This window comes from Cervus canadensis, chromosome X (genome assembly GCF_019320065.1).
Source record: "Cervus canadensis isolate Bull #8, Minnesota chromosome X, ASM1932006v1, whole genome shotgun sequence".
Lineage (NCBI taxonomy): Eukaryota > Metazoa > Chordata > Mammalia > Artiodactyla > Cervidae > Cervus > Cervus canadensis.
In genome coordinates, this window is record NC_057419.1 from 21,505,885 (window position 1) to 21,519,148 (window position 13,264).

Genomic DNA, 13,264 nt, shown 5'->3' on the forward strand with positions numbered 1-13,264 from the left:
CAATTGAAATTAGTCTGAGGAACAGGAAAAAGAAAAGACCATCACAGCACTGTAAAGCAATTATCCTCCAGTAAAAAAAATTTTTTTAAACATCAATGTAAAACAGGAAATGAGGGTGGTCTTGTCCAATCTATCTGACTCCAAGATTTGAGGAGCTATGCAGTACACAATAGCTGCATAAATCCCATTACTAAGTAACTGTTGTTATTTAAGAATTAAATAAAATTTTTCTTCAAAAAAGAAGAGAAAATGAACAGACCTCAGAGACTTGTGGGATATCAAAGATCAAGCAGTACCAAAATACATATAATGAGAGAGTCCTAGAAGGGGAGGACAGAGAATAAGGAACAGAAAGACTATTTGAAGAAATAATGTCTAAAAGCTTCCCAAATTTAATGAAAACTATTAATCTGCATAATCCAAAAAATACAAAAATCTCCAATTATGATAAACTCAAACATATCCACACCTAGAGAAAAACAGTCAACCATCAAAAGCAAAAGACGAAAGATGATATTGAAATCAAGAACAGAAAAGCAAAAAAAAACACAAAACAACAGAAAAGCAGATCATCACATACAAAGGATCCTAAACAAGACTAACAACTGACTTCTCATCAGAAACTACAGAGGCTATACTGCTAAGTTGCTTCAATCTTGTGCGACCCCATAGACAGCAGCCCACCAGGCTCTCCCATCCCTGGGATTCTCCAGGCAAGAACACTAGAGTGGGTTGCCATTTCCTTCTCCAATGCAAGAAAATGGAAAGTGAAAGTGAAGTCACTCAGTCGCATCTGACTCTTAGCAACCCCATGGACTGCAGCCTACCAGGCTCCTTCGTCCATGGGATTTTCCAGGCAAGAGTACTGGAGTGGGGTGCATTTGCCCCCTTGCCTCAGGGTGGAAATTAGACCCTGAAGAGATTTGCAAATAGAGGAAGCAAGAAATAAGCAAAAAAGAGGCAACACCTCTGGAACTGACAGGTGCAACAGATTAAAACCCTGTAGTTAACACTGACTAAGCACTGGAAGGGGCCTATAGACCTTGAGAAGAAGTATAAGCTGGAACAAGGAAATATCTGAAACTAAACTGACCACATACTGCCCACAACAGCTCCAGAGAAATTTCTAAATATATTTTTACTATTACCATTTTTCATTTTTCATTTTTATTTCTAACTGCTTCATTACTACTTTAATTTTCATTTTGATAACCTACTGTTACCTTGCAAAAAAGAGCCTATTTTTAGCACAAATTTCATATGTATATTTTTTATAATTTTTGTGATTTTGTTTTGTATTTTTAATATTTCATTTTTGAGAGTCTAATCTCTATGCTAGGTTTTTAACCTTTGCTATCAATTTTGTACCATTAAGAATCTAAATTGCAATAACCATTTACACATAGGGGTGTGATTACTGCCTTCATTGCTCTTTCCACTTCTGACTCCCCCTTTTCTCCACCTGGTCACCTATACCTCCCCCCTCCCACTTCTATTCTCTACTTAATTCTGTGAATTTCCCTGGGTGTTTCAGGCTGTGGAAAACACCTAGGCAACTGACTACTGGCTAGATTGGTCTCTCCCCTTTTGACTCCCCCTCTTCTCCTCCTGGTCACCTCTATCTCCTTCCTCTCTCTTCTCTTCTCTGTGTAACTCCATGAACCTATCTGGGTATTCCAGACTGTGGAGAGCACATAGGGAATTGATTACTGCCTAGATAGCTCTCTCCCATTTTGACTCCCCCTCTTCTCCTGGTCACCTCTGTCTTTCTCCTCCCTCTTCTCTTCTCAGTGTACCTCTGTGAACCTTTCTGGGTGTCCCTCACTGTGGAGAATTTTGTCACCATTAACCGAGATGTTTTACCATCTGTGATGTATGGATGGAGAAGTCCTGAGGCTACTGTAATAAAAAGACTGAAAGCCAGAGGCAGGAGGCTTAAATTCAAAACTTGAGAACACCAGAAAACTGATGCCAGGGAACATTAATAAACAAGAGCTCATCTAAAAGCCTCCATATTTACACTGAAACCAAGCTCCACCCAATAGCCAACAAGTTCCAGAGCAAGACATACCACACTAATTCTCTAACAATGCAGGAACACAGCCCTGAGCATTAAAATACAGGCTGCCCAAAGCCATGCCAAACCCATAGACACCCCAAAACTCCCTACTGGACACTGCATTGCACTGCAGAGAGAAGAGATCCAGTTTCATCCACCAGAATACAGATGCAAGCTCCCCTGACCAAGAAACCTTGAAAAGCCACTAGTCCAGCCCCACTCAGAGGGAGCAAGCTCCACAATAAAGAGGAACCACAAACTTCCAGCCTAAAGAAAGGCCACTCCAAACACAGAAATTTAAACAAAATGAAAAGGCAAAGAAATATTCAGCAGGTAAAGAAGCATGATAAATGCCCACCAAACCAAGCAAAAGAAAAGGAGATAGGGAGTTCACGAGAAAAAGAATTCAGAATAATGTTAGTAAAGATGATCCAACATCTTGAAAACAAAATGGAGTTACAGATAAATAGCCTGGAGACAAGGACTGAGAAGATGCAAGAAATGTTTAACAAGGACCTAGAAGAAATAAAAAAGTCAATCAACAATGAATAATGCAATAACTAAGATCAAAAGCACTCTGGAGGGAACCAACAGTAGAATAACAGAGGCAGAAGATAGGATAAGTGAGATGGAAGATAGAATGGTGGAAATAAATAAAGCAGAGAGGAAAAAAGAAAAAAGAATTTTAAAAAATGAGGACAACCTCAGAGGCCTCTGGGACAATCTTAAACGCCCCAATATTTGAATCATAGGAGTCCCAGAAGAAGACAAAAAGAAAGGGCATGAGAAAATATTTGAGGAGGTAATAGTTGAAAACTTCCCTAAAATGGGGAAGCAAATAACCACCCAAGTCCAAGAAACCCAGAGAGTTGCAAACAGGATAAACCCAAGGCAAAACACCCCCAAGACACATATTAATCAAATTAATGAAGATCAAACACAAAGACCAAATATCAAAAGCAGCAAGGGAAAAGCAACAAATAACACACAAGGGGATTCCCATAAGAATTACAGCTGATCTTTCAATAGAAACTCTTCAGGTCAGAAGGGAATGGCAGGACATACTTAAAGTGATGAAAGAGAAAAACCTACAATGCAGATTACTATACCCAGCAAGGATCTCATTCACATATGAAGCAGAAATCAAAAGCTTTACAGACAAGCAAAAGCTGAGAGAATTCAGCACCAGCAAACCAGCTCTTCAACAAATGCTAAAGGATCTTCTCTAGACAGGAAACACAGAAAAAGTTTATAATCTCTAACTCAAAACAACAAAGTAAATGGCAATGGGATCATACTTATCAATAATTACCTTTAATGTCAATGGGTTGAATGCCCCAACCAAAAGACAAAGACTGGTTGAATGGATACAAAAACAAGACCCCTATATATGCTGTCTACAAGACACCCACCTCAAAACAACGGACACACAGACTGAAACTGAAGGGCTGGAAAAAGATATTTCATGCAAATGGAGACCAAAAGAAAGCAGGAGTAGTAATACTCATATCAGATAAAATAGACTTTGAAATAAAGGCCGTGAAAAGAGACAAAGGACACTACATAATGATCAAAGAATCAATCCAAGAAGATATAATAATTATAAACATATATGCACCCAACATAGGAGCACCACAATATGTAAGGCTAAGGCTAACACATATGAAAGGGGAAATTAACAGTAACGCAATTATATTGGGAGACTTTAATACCCCACTCACACCTATGAATAGGTCAACCAAACAGAAAATTAGCAAGGAAACACAATCTTTAAACGATACAATGGACCAGTTAGACCTAATTGATACCTACAGGACATTTCACCCCAAAACAATGAATTTCACCTTTTTCTCAAGTGCACACAGAACGTTCTCCAGGATAGATCACATCCTGGGCCATAAGTCTAGCCTTGATAAATTCAAAAAAATTGAAATCATTTCAAGCATCTTTTCAGATCACAATGAGGTAAGATTAGATGTCAACTACAGGAGAAAAACTAATAAAATTACAAACACATGGAGGCTAAACAACATGGCTTGAATAACCAACAAATCACAGATGAAATCAAAAAAGAAATCAAAATATGCATAGAAACAAATGAAAATGTAACCACGACAACCCAAAGCCTATGGGATTCAGTAAAAGCAGTGCTAAGGTTAGGGTTCATAGCAATACATGCTTACCTCAAGAAACAAGAGAAAAATCAAATACATAACCTAACTTTACATCTAAAGCAACTAGAAAAAGAAGAAATGAAGAACCTCAGGGTTAGTAAAAGGAAAAAAATCATACAAATTAGGGCAGAAATAAATGAAAGAGAAACAAAGGAGACTAGCAAAACTCAACAAAACTAAAAGCTAGTTCTTTGAGAAGATAAATAGACAAACTTTTAGCCAGACGCATCAAGGAAAAAAGGGAGAAAAATCAAATCAACAAAATTAGAAATGGAATTGGAAAATCACAACAGACAACACAGAAATACAAAAGATCATAAGAGACTACTATCAGCAACTATATGACAATAAAACAGACAACTTGGAAGAAATGGACAATTTCTTAAAAAGCATAACCTTCCCAGACTGAACCAGGAAGAAATAGAAAATCTTAACAGACCCATCACAAGCAAGGAAATCGAAACTATAATCAACAATCTTCCAACAAACAAAAGCCCAGGACCAGATGGTTTCACAGCTGAATTCTACCAAAAATTTAGAGAAGAGCTAACAGCTATTCTACTCAAACTCTTCCAGAAAATTGCAGAGAAAGGTAAACTCTCAAACTCATTCTATGAGGCCACCATCACCCTAATACCAAAACCAGACAGAGATGCCACACACACACAAAGAAAACTTCAGGCCAATATCACCGATGAACATAGATGCAAAAATCCTCAACAAAATTCCAGCAAACAGAATCCAACAACATATTTAAAAGATCATACATCATGACCAAGTGGGCTTTATCCCAGAGATGCAAGGATTCTTCAATATTTGCAAATCAATCAATGTGATACACCACATTAACAAATTGAAAGATAAAAGCCATATACTTGTCTCAATAGATGCAGAGAAAGCCTTTGACAAATTCAACATCCATTTATGATAAAAACACCCCAGAAAGCAGGCACAGAAGGAACAAACCTCAACATAATAAGAGCCATATATGATAAACCCACAGCAAACATTATCCTCAATGGTGAAAAATTGAAAGCATTTCCCCTAAAGTCAGGAACAAGACAAGGATGCCCATTCTCACCACTATATTCAACATAGTTTTGGAAGTTTTAGCCATAGCAATCAGAGCAGAAAAAGAAATAAAAGGATTGGAAAAGAAGAAGTAAAACTCTGCTTGCAGATGACATGATCCTCTACATAGAAAACCCTAAAGATTCCACCAGAAAATTACTAGAGCTAATCAATGAATATAGTAAAGTTGCAGGATATAAAATTAACACACAGAAATCCCTTGCATTCCTGTACACTACAATGAGAAAATAGAGAAATTAAGGAAACAATTCCACTCAACATTGCAACGAAAAGAATAAAATACTTAGGAATAAATCTATATAAAGAAACAAAAGACCTATATATAGAAAACTATAAAACACTGGTGAAAGAAATCAAAGAGGACACAAATAGATGGAGATACCATGTTCATGGCTCAGAAGAATCAGTATAGTGAAAATGTGTATATGACACAAAGCAATCTACAGATTCAGTGCAATCCCTATCAAGCTACCAATGGTATTTTCCGCAGAATTAGAACAAATAATTTCACAATTTGTATGGAAATACAAAAACCTCAAATAGCCAAAGCAACCTTGAGAAAGAAGAATGGAACTGGAGGAATCAACCTGACTGACTTCAGATTATTCTACAAAGCTACAATCATCAAGACAGTATGATATTGGCACAAAGACAAAAATATAGACCAATGGAACAAAATAGAAAGCCCAGAGAAAAATCCATGCAACTATGGACACCTTGTCTTTGACAAAGGAGGCAAGAATATACTATGGAGAAAAGACAACCTCTTTAACAAGTGGTGCTGGGAAAACTGGTCAACCACTTGTAAAAGAATGAAACTAGAACACTTTCTAACACCATACACAAAAATAAACTCAAAATGGATTAAAGATCTAAATGTAAGACCAGAAACTATAAAACACCTAGAGGAAAACATAGGCAAAACACTCTGGATATATCACATCAGGATCCTCTATGACCCACCTCCCAGAATATTGGAAATAAAAGCAAAAATACACAAATGGGACCTAATGAAACTTAAAAGCTTTTGCACAATGAAGGAAACAATAAGCAAGGTGAAAAGACAACCTTCAGAAAGAGAGAAAATAAAAGAAAATGCAGCAACTGACAAAGAATTAATCGCAAAAATATACAAGCAGCTCATGCAGCTCAATTCCAGAAAAATAAATGACCCAATCAAAAAATGGACCAAAGAACTAAACAGACATTTCTCCAAAGAAGACATACAGATGGCTAACAAACACATGAAACGATGCTCAACATCACTCATTATCAGAGAAATGCAAATCAAAACCACAATGAGGTACCATCTCACACCAGTCAGAATGGCTGCTACCAAAAAGTCTACAAACAATAAATGCTGGAGGAGGTGCAGAGATAAGGGAATCCTCTTACACTGTTGGTGGGAATGAAAACTAGTACAGCCACTATGGAGATCAGTGTGGACATTCCTTAAAAAACTGGAAATAGAACTGCCATACGACCCAGCAATCCCACTGCTGGCCATACACACCGAGGAAACCAGAACTGACAGAGACACTTGTATCCCAATGTTCATCGCAGCACTGTTTACAATAGCTGGACATGGAAGCAACCTAGATGTCCATCGGCAGACAAATGGATAAGAAAACTGTGGTACATATACACAATGGAATATTACTCAGCTATTAAAAAGAACACATTTGAATCAGTTCTAATGAGGTGGGCGAAACTGAAGCCTATTATACAGAGTGAAGTAAGTCAGAAAGACAAACAGCAATACAGTATATTAACACATATATGTGGAATTTAGAAAGATGGTAATGATGACTCTGTATCTGAAACAGCAGAAGAGACACAGATATAAAGAACAGACTTTTGGACTCTGTGGGAGAAGGTAAGGGTGGGATGATTTGAGAGAATAACATTGAAACATGCATATTACCATATGTGAAATAAATCACCAGTCCAGGTTTGATGCATGAAACAGGGCACTCAAAGCCGATGAACTGGGACAACTCTGAGGGATGGGATAGGGAGGGAGGTGGGAGGGGTGTTCAGTATGTGGGACACATATACACCCATGGTTGATTCATGTCAACATATGGCAAAAATCACTGCAGTGTTGTAAGGTAATTAGCCTCCAGTTAAAATAAATTAATTAATTAAAAATAGTAAATAGAACAAGGAAATTAAAATGGCACACAAGAAAACATCTTTTTAAAACAAAAGAAGGCAATAATGGAGGAAAACAACTCCCCCCTCAAAAAAGACACATATAGAAAACAAATATCAAAAGGTAGATGCAAATCCTATTTTATCAGTAAGTATATTAAATGTACATGAAATAAACACTCCAGTAGACATTAGATTGGTGTAATGGATTTTTTTAAGTTCCAGTTACAAACTTACTACAAGAGACAAACTTTAAATTCAAATACACAAAAAGGTTGAAAATACAAGGATGGAAAAAAATATACCACACAAAACAGTACTGAAATGTCTATACTAATATCAGACAAAATAGACTTTAAGAAAATCCTAAGGAATTCATACACATACAGAAACCCCAATGAGAACTAATAAACAAATTCAAGGTTATAGATTATAAGATTAATATACAAAAATCAATTGTATTTCTATACACTTGCAACAAACAAGCCAAAATGTAAGTTAAGAAAGTGATTCTATTTACAATAGCATAAAAAAGAATGAAATACTTAGGGATGAATTTATCAAAAGAACTGCCAGATGTACTCTCTGAAACTATATCAGACTGTTGAAGTAAATTTAAAAAGACCTAAATAAATGGAAAGACATTCTATGTTCATGAACTGGAAGACTCAATATTAATATGGCAATTATCCCCAAACTGAACCATAGATTCAACACAGTCCCTATTACAATCCCAGCTAGCTTCTTTGCAGAAACTGTCAAGCTTATTCTAAAATTCATATAGAAATGCAAGGGACTCAGAACAGCTAAAACAACCTTTAAAAAAGAGAACAAAGTTGGAATACTCATCCTTCCCAATTTCAAAACTCACTACAAGAAGCTACAGTAATCAACATAGTATAGTACTTCCATGAGGATAGACCTAGAGATCAATAAAACAGAAAATCCAGAAATAAACCCTTTATTTATAGGAAACTCATTTTTGACTAGGGTGTCAAGACAAGAGGGAAAAAGTGGTCTTTGTTACAAACAGTGCATGAACAACTAGATTTCACACGTGAAGGAATGAAATTGGGCCCCTACATATCACAACATAGGGCAAAGCATGGAGTAAACCTTTATGAACTTGTATTAAACAATGTTTTCTTAGATATGACAACAGAAGTACAAGAAACTAAAGAAAAAATAGATAAATTGGACTTCATCACAATTAAAACTTTTTTACTTAAAAGGACACCATTAAGAAAGTGAAAAGACAACTCACAGAATGGGAGAAAATATAAGCAAAGCACATATCTGAATGGAACTTTTAATCAGAATATAAAGAAGTCCTTATATATTTATATATAACAAATATATAATATATACATATATAATAAATATAAAAATATGTCTGTATAATGAAAAGACAAATAATCCAATTAAATGGGCAAAGGATTTAAATACACATTTCTCCAAAGATGATGTACAAATAGCCAATAAGCATAAAGATGTTCAACACTAGCCACTAGGGAAATGCAAATCAAACCACAAAGATATTGGGCTGGCCAAAAAGTTCATTCCAGTTTTTCCATAAGATGTTACAGAAAAACTCAAAGTTTCTGGCCAACCCAATAGCTTTGAGGTTTTGATTCTCAAGTTCATTATGAATACAGTAAGAAATTAATTTTCCATTTTGAATGAACAAAAAACTATATATTATACATGCCTAGTTAGTTCACTGTGGCTAAAAGATTTACCTTAAGGAGGACAAAAGGAAAAATTGAATTATACAAGACTCTCAAGTTAGTGAAGAATCTAATGTAAGAAGCACAGTATAAAATTTTACATTTTCTCTTACCTGGTTTATTTTGATCACTTTCTTCAGGACTATGAGTATTACCTCTATAAGAGCTAAAAGGCTGGCTACTCAAAAGGTTATCACACTGCAGGCTGTGGCACAAGTTCTCGAGAAAGCGAAGAACAAATGATGCACTGTTAACTGGAGGCAGCTGGATAGAATGAACTTCCCCATCAAAAGCAGCTATTACAAGGGGAAAAAAGATGTCAGAGTCACATCATTGAAAGATGAGAACCATAACATCAACAAAAGCAAAAGCCATCAATTTAGGAAATATAAGTCTAATTTGTGATTTTTGTAATTGATAAAGGAATAATCTTAAATCATATAAATTAAGTTCCTCTCATTCAAACACAATAGTCTGAACTAAGAAAAGCATTCTCATTTAAAAATATTCATAAAGTAAACAACAATACAAACCCACTGATCTACAATACTTTCTATTCTTCTAAACATTCCATGGGTACAAATGAAGTATTTGATCACACAATCATGAAAGCCATATGTATCTTATCCCTTAATCACTTCTTAATCACATTTTTATTTGAGATTCTTATAGATCAGTCTGTTTTCTAAAAAAGTTAAAATATATTAATATAAAGCTCACTTTATCTATAGTGAGCTTAATAAAGAAGGTAAAAGGAAAAATCTGTACCTCTTACCTCAATTTACAGTATTACTCTGACATTATTAGTCTATTTTGAAAGTTAAACTTTTCAAAACAGGGTTAAAAGTCTATAAGCATATAATTATTATAAATATTCTATATATTAACAAAATAAATATTCAAATATTATCATTAATAGAATAAAAATTTAGAAAATAATGTATGTATTTTATAAAATCTTTGCCTTCTTGAAACCTAAAATCCAATTAGAGAACAAAAGCTGATAAAGGATTAGATGGGCATACCGGTTATCACTTCTCCTCCACGATGATCTGGCTTAAGGAATCCAAAAACAGTCTTACTTTGAATGGCACAATCCACACAGGCCTGCACTGTCCGCCGGAGCACCACATTGACAGGGCCTGGGCCAAAGTGGTCTGGCAGCTGCTGGATTTTCTTCTGATCCAGGTGAGGGCCACAGTTTCCATGTTTGTTTATATACACACAGACTTGATGAAAAATGTGTATATAGATATAACAAACAATGAGATTGGTTAGAAGGAACATAAACACTACATAATCACTATATATCCCATTAGCCACACTTCACTCAAAGAGAACCTAAATATAGTTAATATCAATGATCATTTCTGTTACCTAAAAATATGTAAACATAGTTTTACATTGTGTAAATATATTAAACCTAGAAAGAAATAATCCAAAAGCTTCTTCAAATTTCTAGATTTCTTCCCAAACTAATTATAGAAACAATAGAAGTTTTAGTAGCATCACAAAACAACTTTGCACATTCCCGTATTATATAAAAATGACTTAAAGACAAGAATATTTTCACTTTTTTACTGAAGTCACAGTGCAAGAATTTTCCTTCAAAACTGGTCATGTTACCATATTCCTTTCAGACTGAAATTATTTTAAATCAACAATACTGCATTTATCTATTACATAGTATTTTCTAAAGTAACCACATAATTTAAGATATGTGTCACAGTAAGTTCTAATGACCTGGAGAAAATTTTTCACTAATTTTAAGAAAATAAAAATGTTCTCTCTATACATGCTGAGGTTCACAAAAGAAAATTTTAAGAATAAATGCTTTCCTTAGTATAATAAAAGCATTTAGAATCTAGAAGTAAATACCCTATAATCACAATCAGTCAAGTTTCCATAATTTTTCTTCACTGAGAATCAAAATCTAATCAACATACAATGTATGATTATTACCAAAAATAAAACATATTGTCCCCCTAAATCAAAAGGCATGTTATTTTTCTCCACTGCTTTATTGCAAAATTTTCATCTATACAAAGTTTGTACTTAGCACAATAAAAACCCATTAATCTCACTTTCACCATGTTGAAATATATGATAATTCTCAACTTTATGGCAACAGCCAGAGGAAGGATCAACCCTATCATAGAAATATCACCTACTGAAAACAACCTGAAGTACTGATGGCCTGGACAAAGTTCTACTGAGCACAAATGAGCTAAACAAGGATTTCAGTATTTATACTCATTTAGTCAGTCTCACCAGCTAATGGACTAAAAATCAGAAATAATGAATTGACATAATGGGAAATGTAACAATAATTGTTTTTAAAGTGATACCTATTTCAAGAAATTAAAATATAATTTCTTTTTAGTAAGAAAAGAAAAATCGAGGGGAAAAAAGTCCAGGGAAGAGAAGAATGTAAGAGAGAGATAATTAATAATCTAGGAGAGGAAGCAATAAAACTTGCTATAAAAAAAAAGGACAGGAATGAGGAAATCTGCAGAAGATGACAAAACAAAGGGTTATTAGTTTAGGTGCCTGTCATTTGACACTCTTTATGCAGCAAACAGCAGTTTAAAGTCATCATGTCCATTGACAGGCAAGGATCAGTGAAAATTTTAAAAGGCAATTTTAAAAAGGTTTGAAAAATAATAGTGGGAGACTTTAATACCCCACTCACACCTATGGATAGATCAACTAAACAGAAAATTTAAAAGGAAACACAAACTTTAAATGACACAATGGACCAGCTAGACCTAATTGATATCTATAGGACATTTCACCCCAAAAAAATCAATTTCACCTTTTTCTCAAGTGCACACGGAACCTTCTCCAGAATAGATCACAGCCTGGGCCATAAATCTAGCCTTTGTAAATTCAAAAAAACTGAAATCATTCCAGTCATCTTTTCGGACCACAATGCTGTAAGATTAGATCTCAATTACAGGAAAAAAAACTATTAAAAATTCCAACATATGGAGGCTAAATAACACGCTTCTGAATAACCAACAAATCATAGAAGAAATCAAAATATGCATAGAAATGAATGAAAATGAAAACACAACCCAAAACCTATGGGACACTGTAAAAGCAGTGCTAAGGGGAAGGTTCATAGCAATACAGGCTTACCACAAGAAACAAGAAAAAAGTCAAATAACCTAACTCTACACCTAAAGCAACTAGAGAAGGAAGAAATGAAGAACCTCAGGGTTAGTAGAAGGAACGAAATCTTAAAAATTAGGGCAGAAATAAATGCAAAAGAAACAAAAGAGACCATAGCAAAAATCAACAAAGCTAAAAGCTGGTTTTTGAAAAGGTAAATAAAACTGACAAACCATTAGCCAGACTCATCAAGAAACAAAGGGAGAAGAATCAAATCAAAAAAATTAGAAATGAAAATGGAGAGATCACAACAGACAACATAGAAATACAAAGGATCAAAAGAGACTACTACCAGCAGCTATATGCCAATAAAATGGACAACTTGGAAGAAATGGACAAATTCTTAGAAAAGTATAACTTTTGAAAACTGAACCAGGAAGAAATAGAAGATCTTAACAGACTCATCACAAGCACAGAAATCGAAACTGTAATCAGAAATCTTCCAGCAAACAAAAGCCCAGGACCAGATGGCTTCACAGCTGAATTCTACCAAAGATTTAGAGATGAGCTAACACCTATCTTACTCAAACTCTTCCAGAAAATTGCAGAAGAAGGTAAACTTCCAAACTCATTCTATGAGGCCACCATCACCCTAATACCAAAACCAGACAAAGATGCCACAAAAAAAGAAAACTACAGGCCAATATCACTGATGAACATAGATGCAAAAATCCTTAACAAAATTCTAGCAAACAGAATCCAACAACATATTAAAAAAATCATACATCATGACTAAGTGGGCTTTATCCCAGGAAGGCAAGGATTCTTTAATATCTGCAAATCAATCAATGTAATACACCACAATAACAAATTGAAAGATAAAAACCATATGATTATCTCAATAGATGCAGAAAAAGCCTTTGACAAAATTCAGCATCCATTTA

At 34.8% G+C, this 13,264-nt stretch overlaps 1 protein-coding gene across 4 annotated transcripts in view; it reads right to left on the reverse strand.

The window, feature by feature from the left end:
* Window positions 1–13,264, reverse strand: part of SCML2 (Scm polycomb group protein like 2) — a 103,770-nt gene that overhangs the window by 10,131 nt on the left and 80,375 nt on the right. For all 4 annotated transcript variants that reach the window (XM_043459442.1, XM_043459444.1, XM_043459441.1 and 1 more), the window contains 2 exons: window positions 10,232–10,435; window positions 9,320–9,502 (listed from right to left, as the gene is read on the reverse strand). In XM_043459442.1, the coding sequence (XP_043315377.1) occupies window positions 9,320–9,502; window positions 10,232–10,435 (387 nt within the window). The remainder of the gene's footprint in view (window positions 1–9,319; window positions 9,503–10,231; window positions 10,436–13,264) is intronic.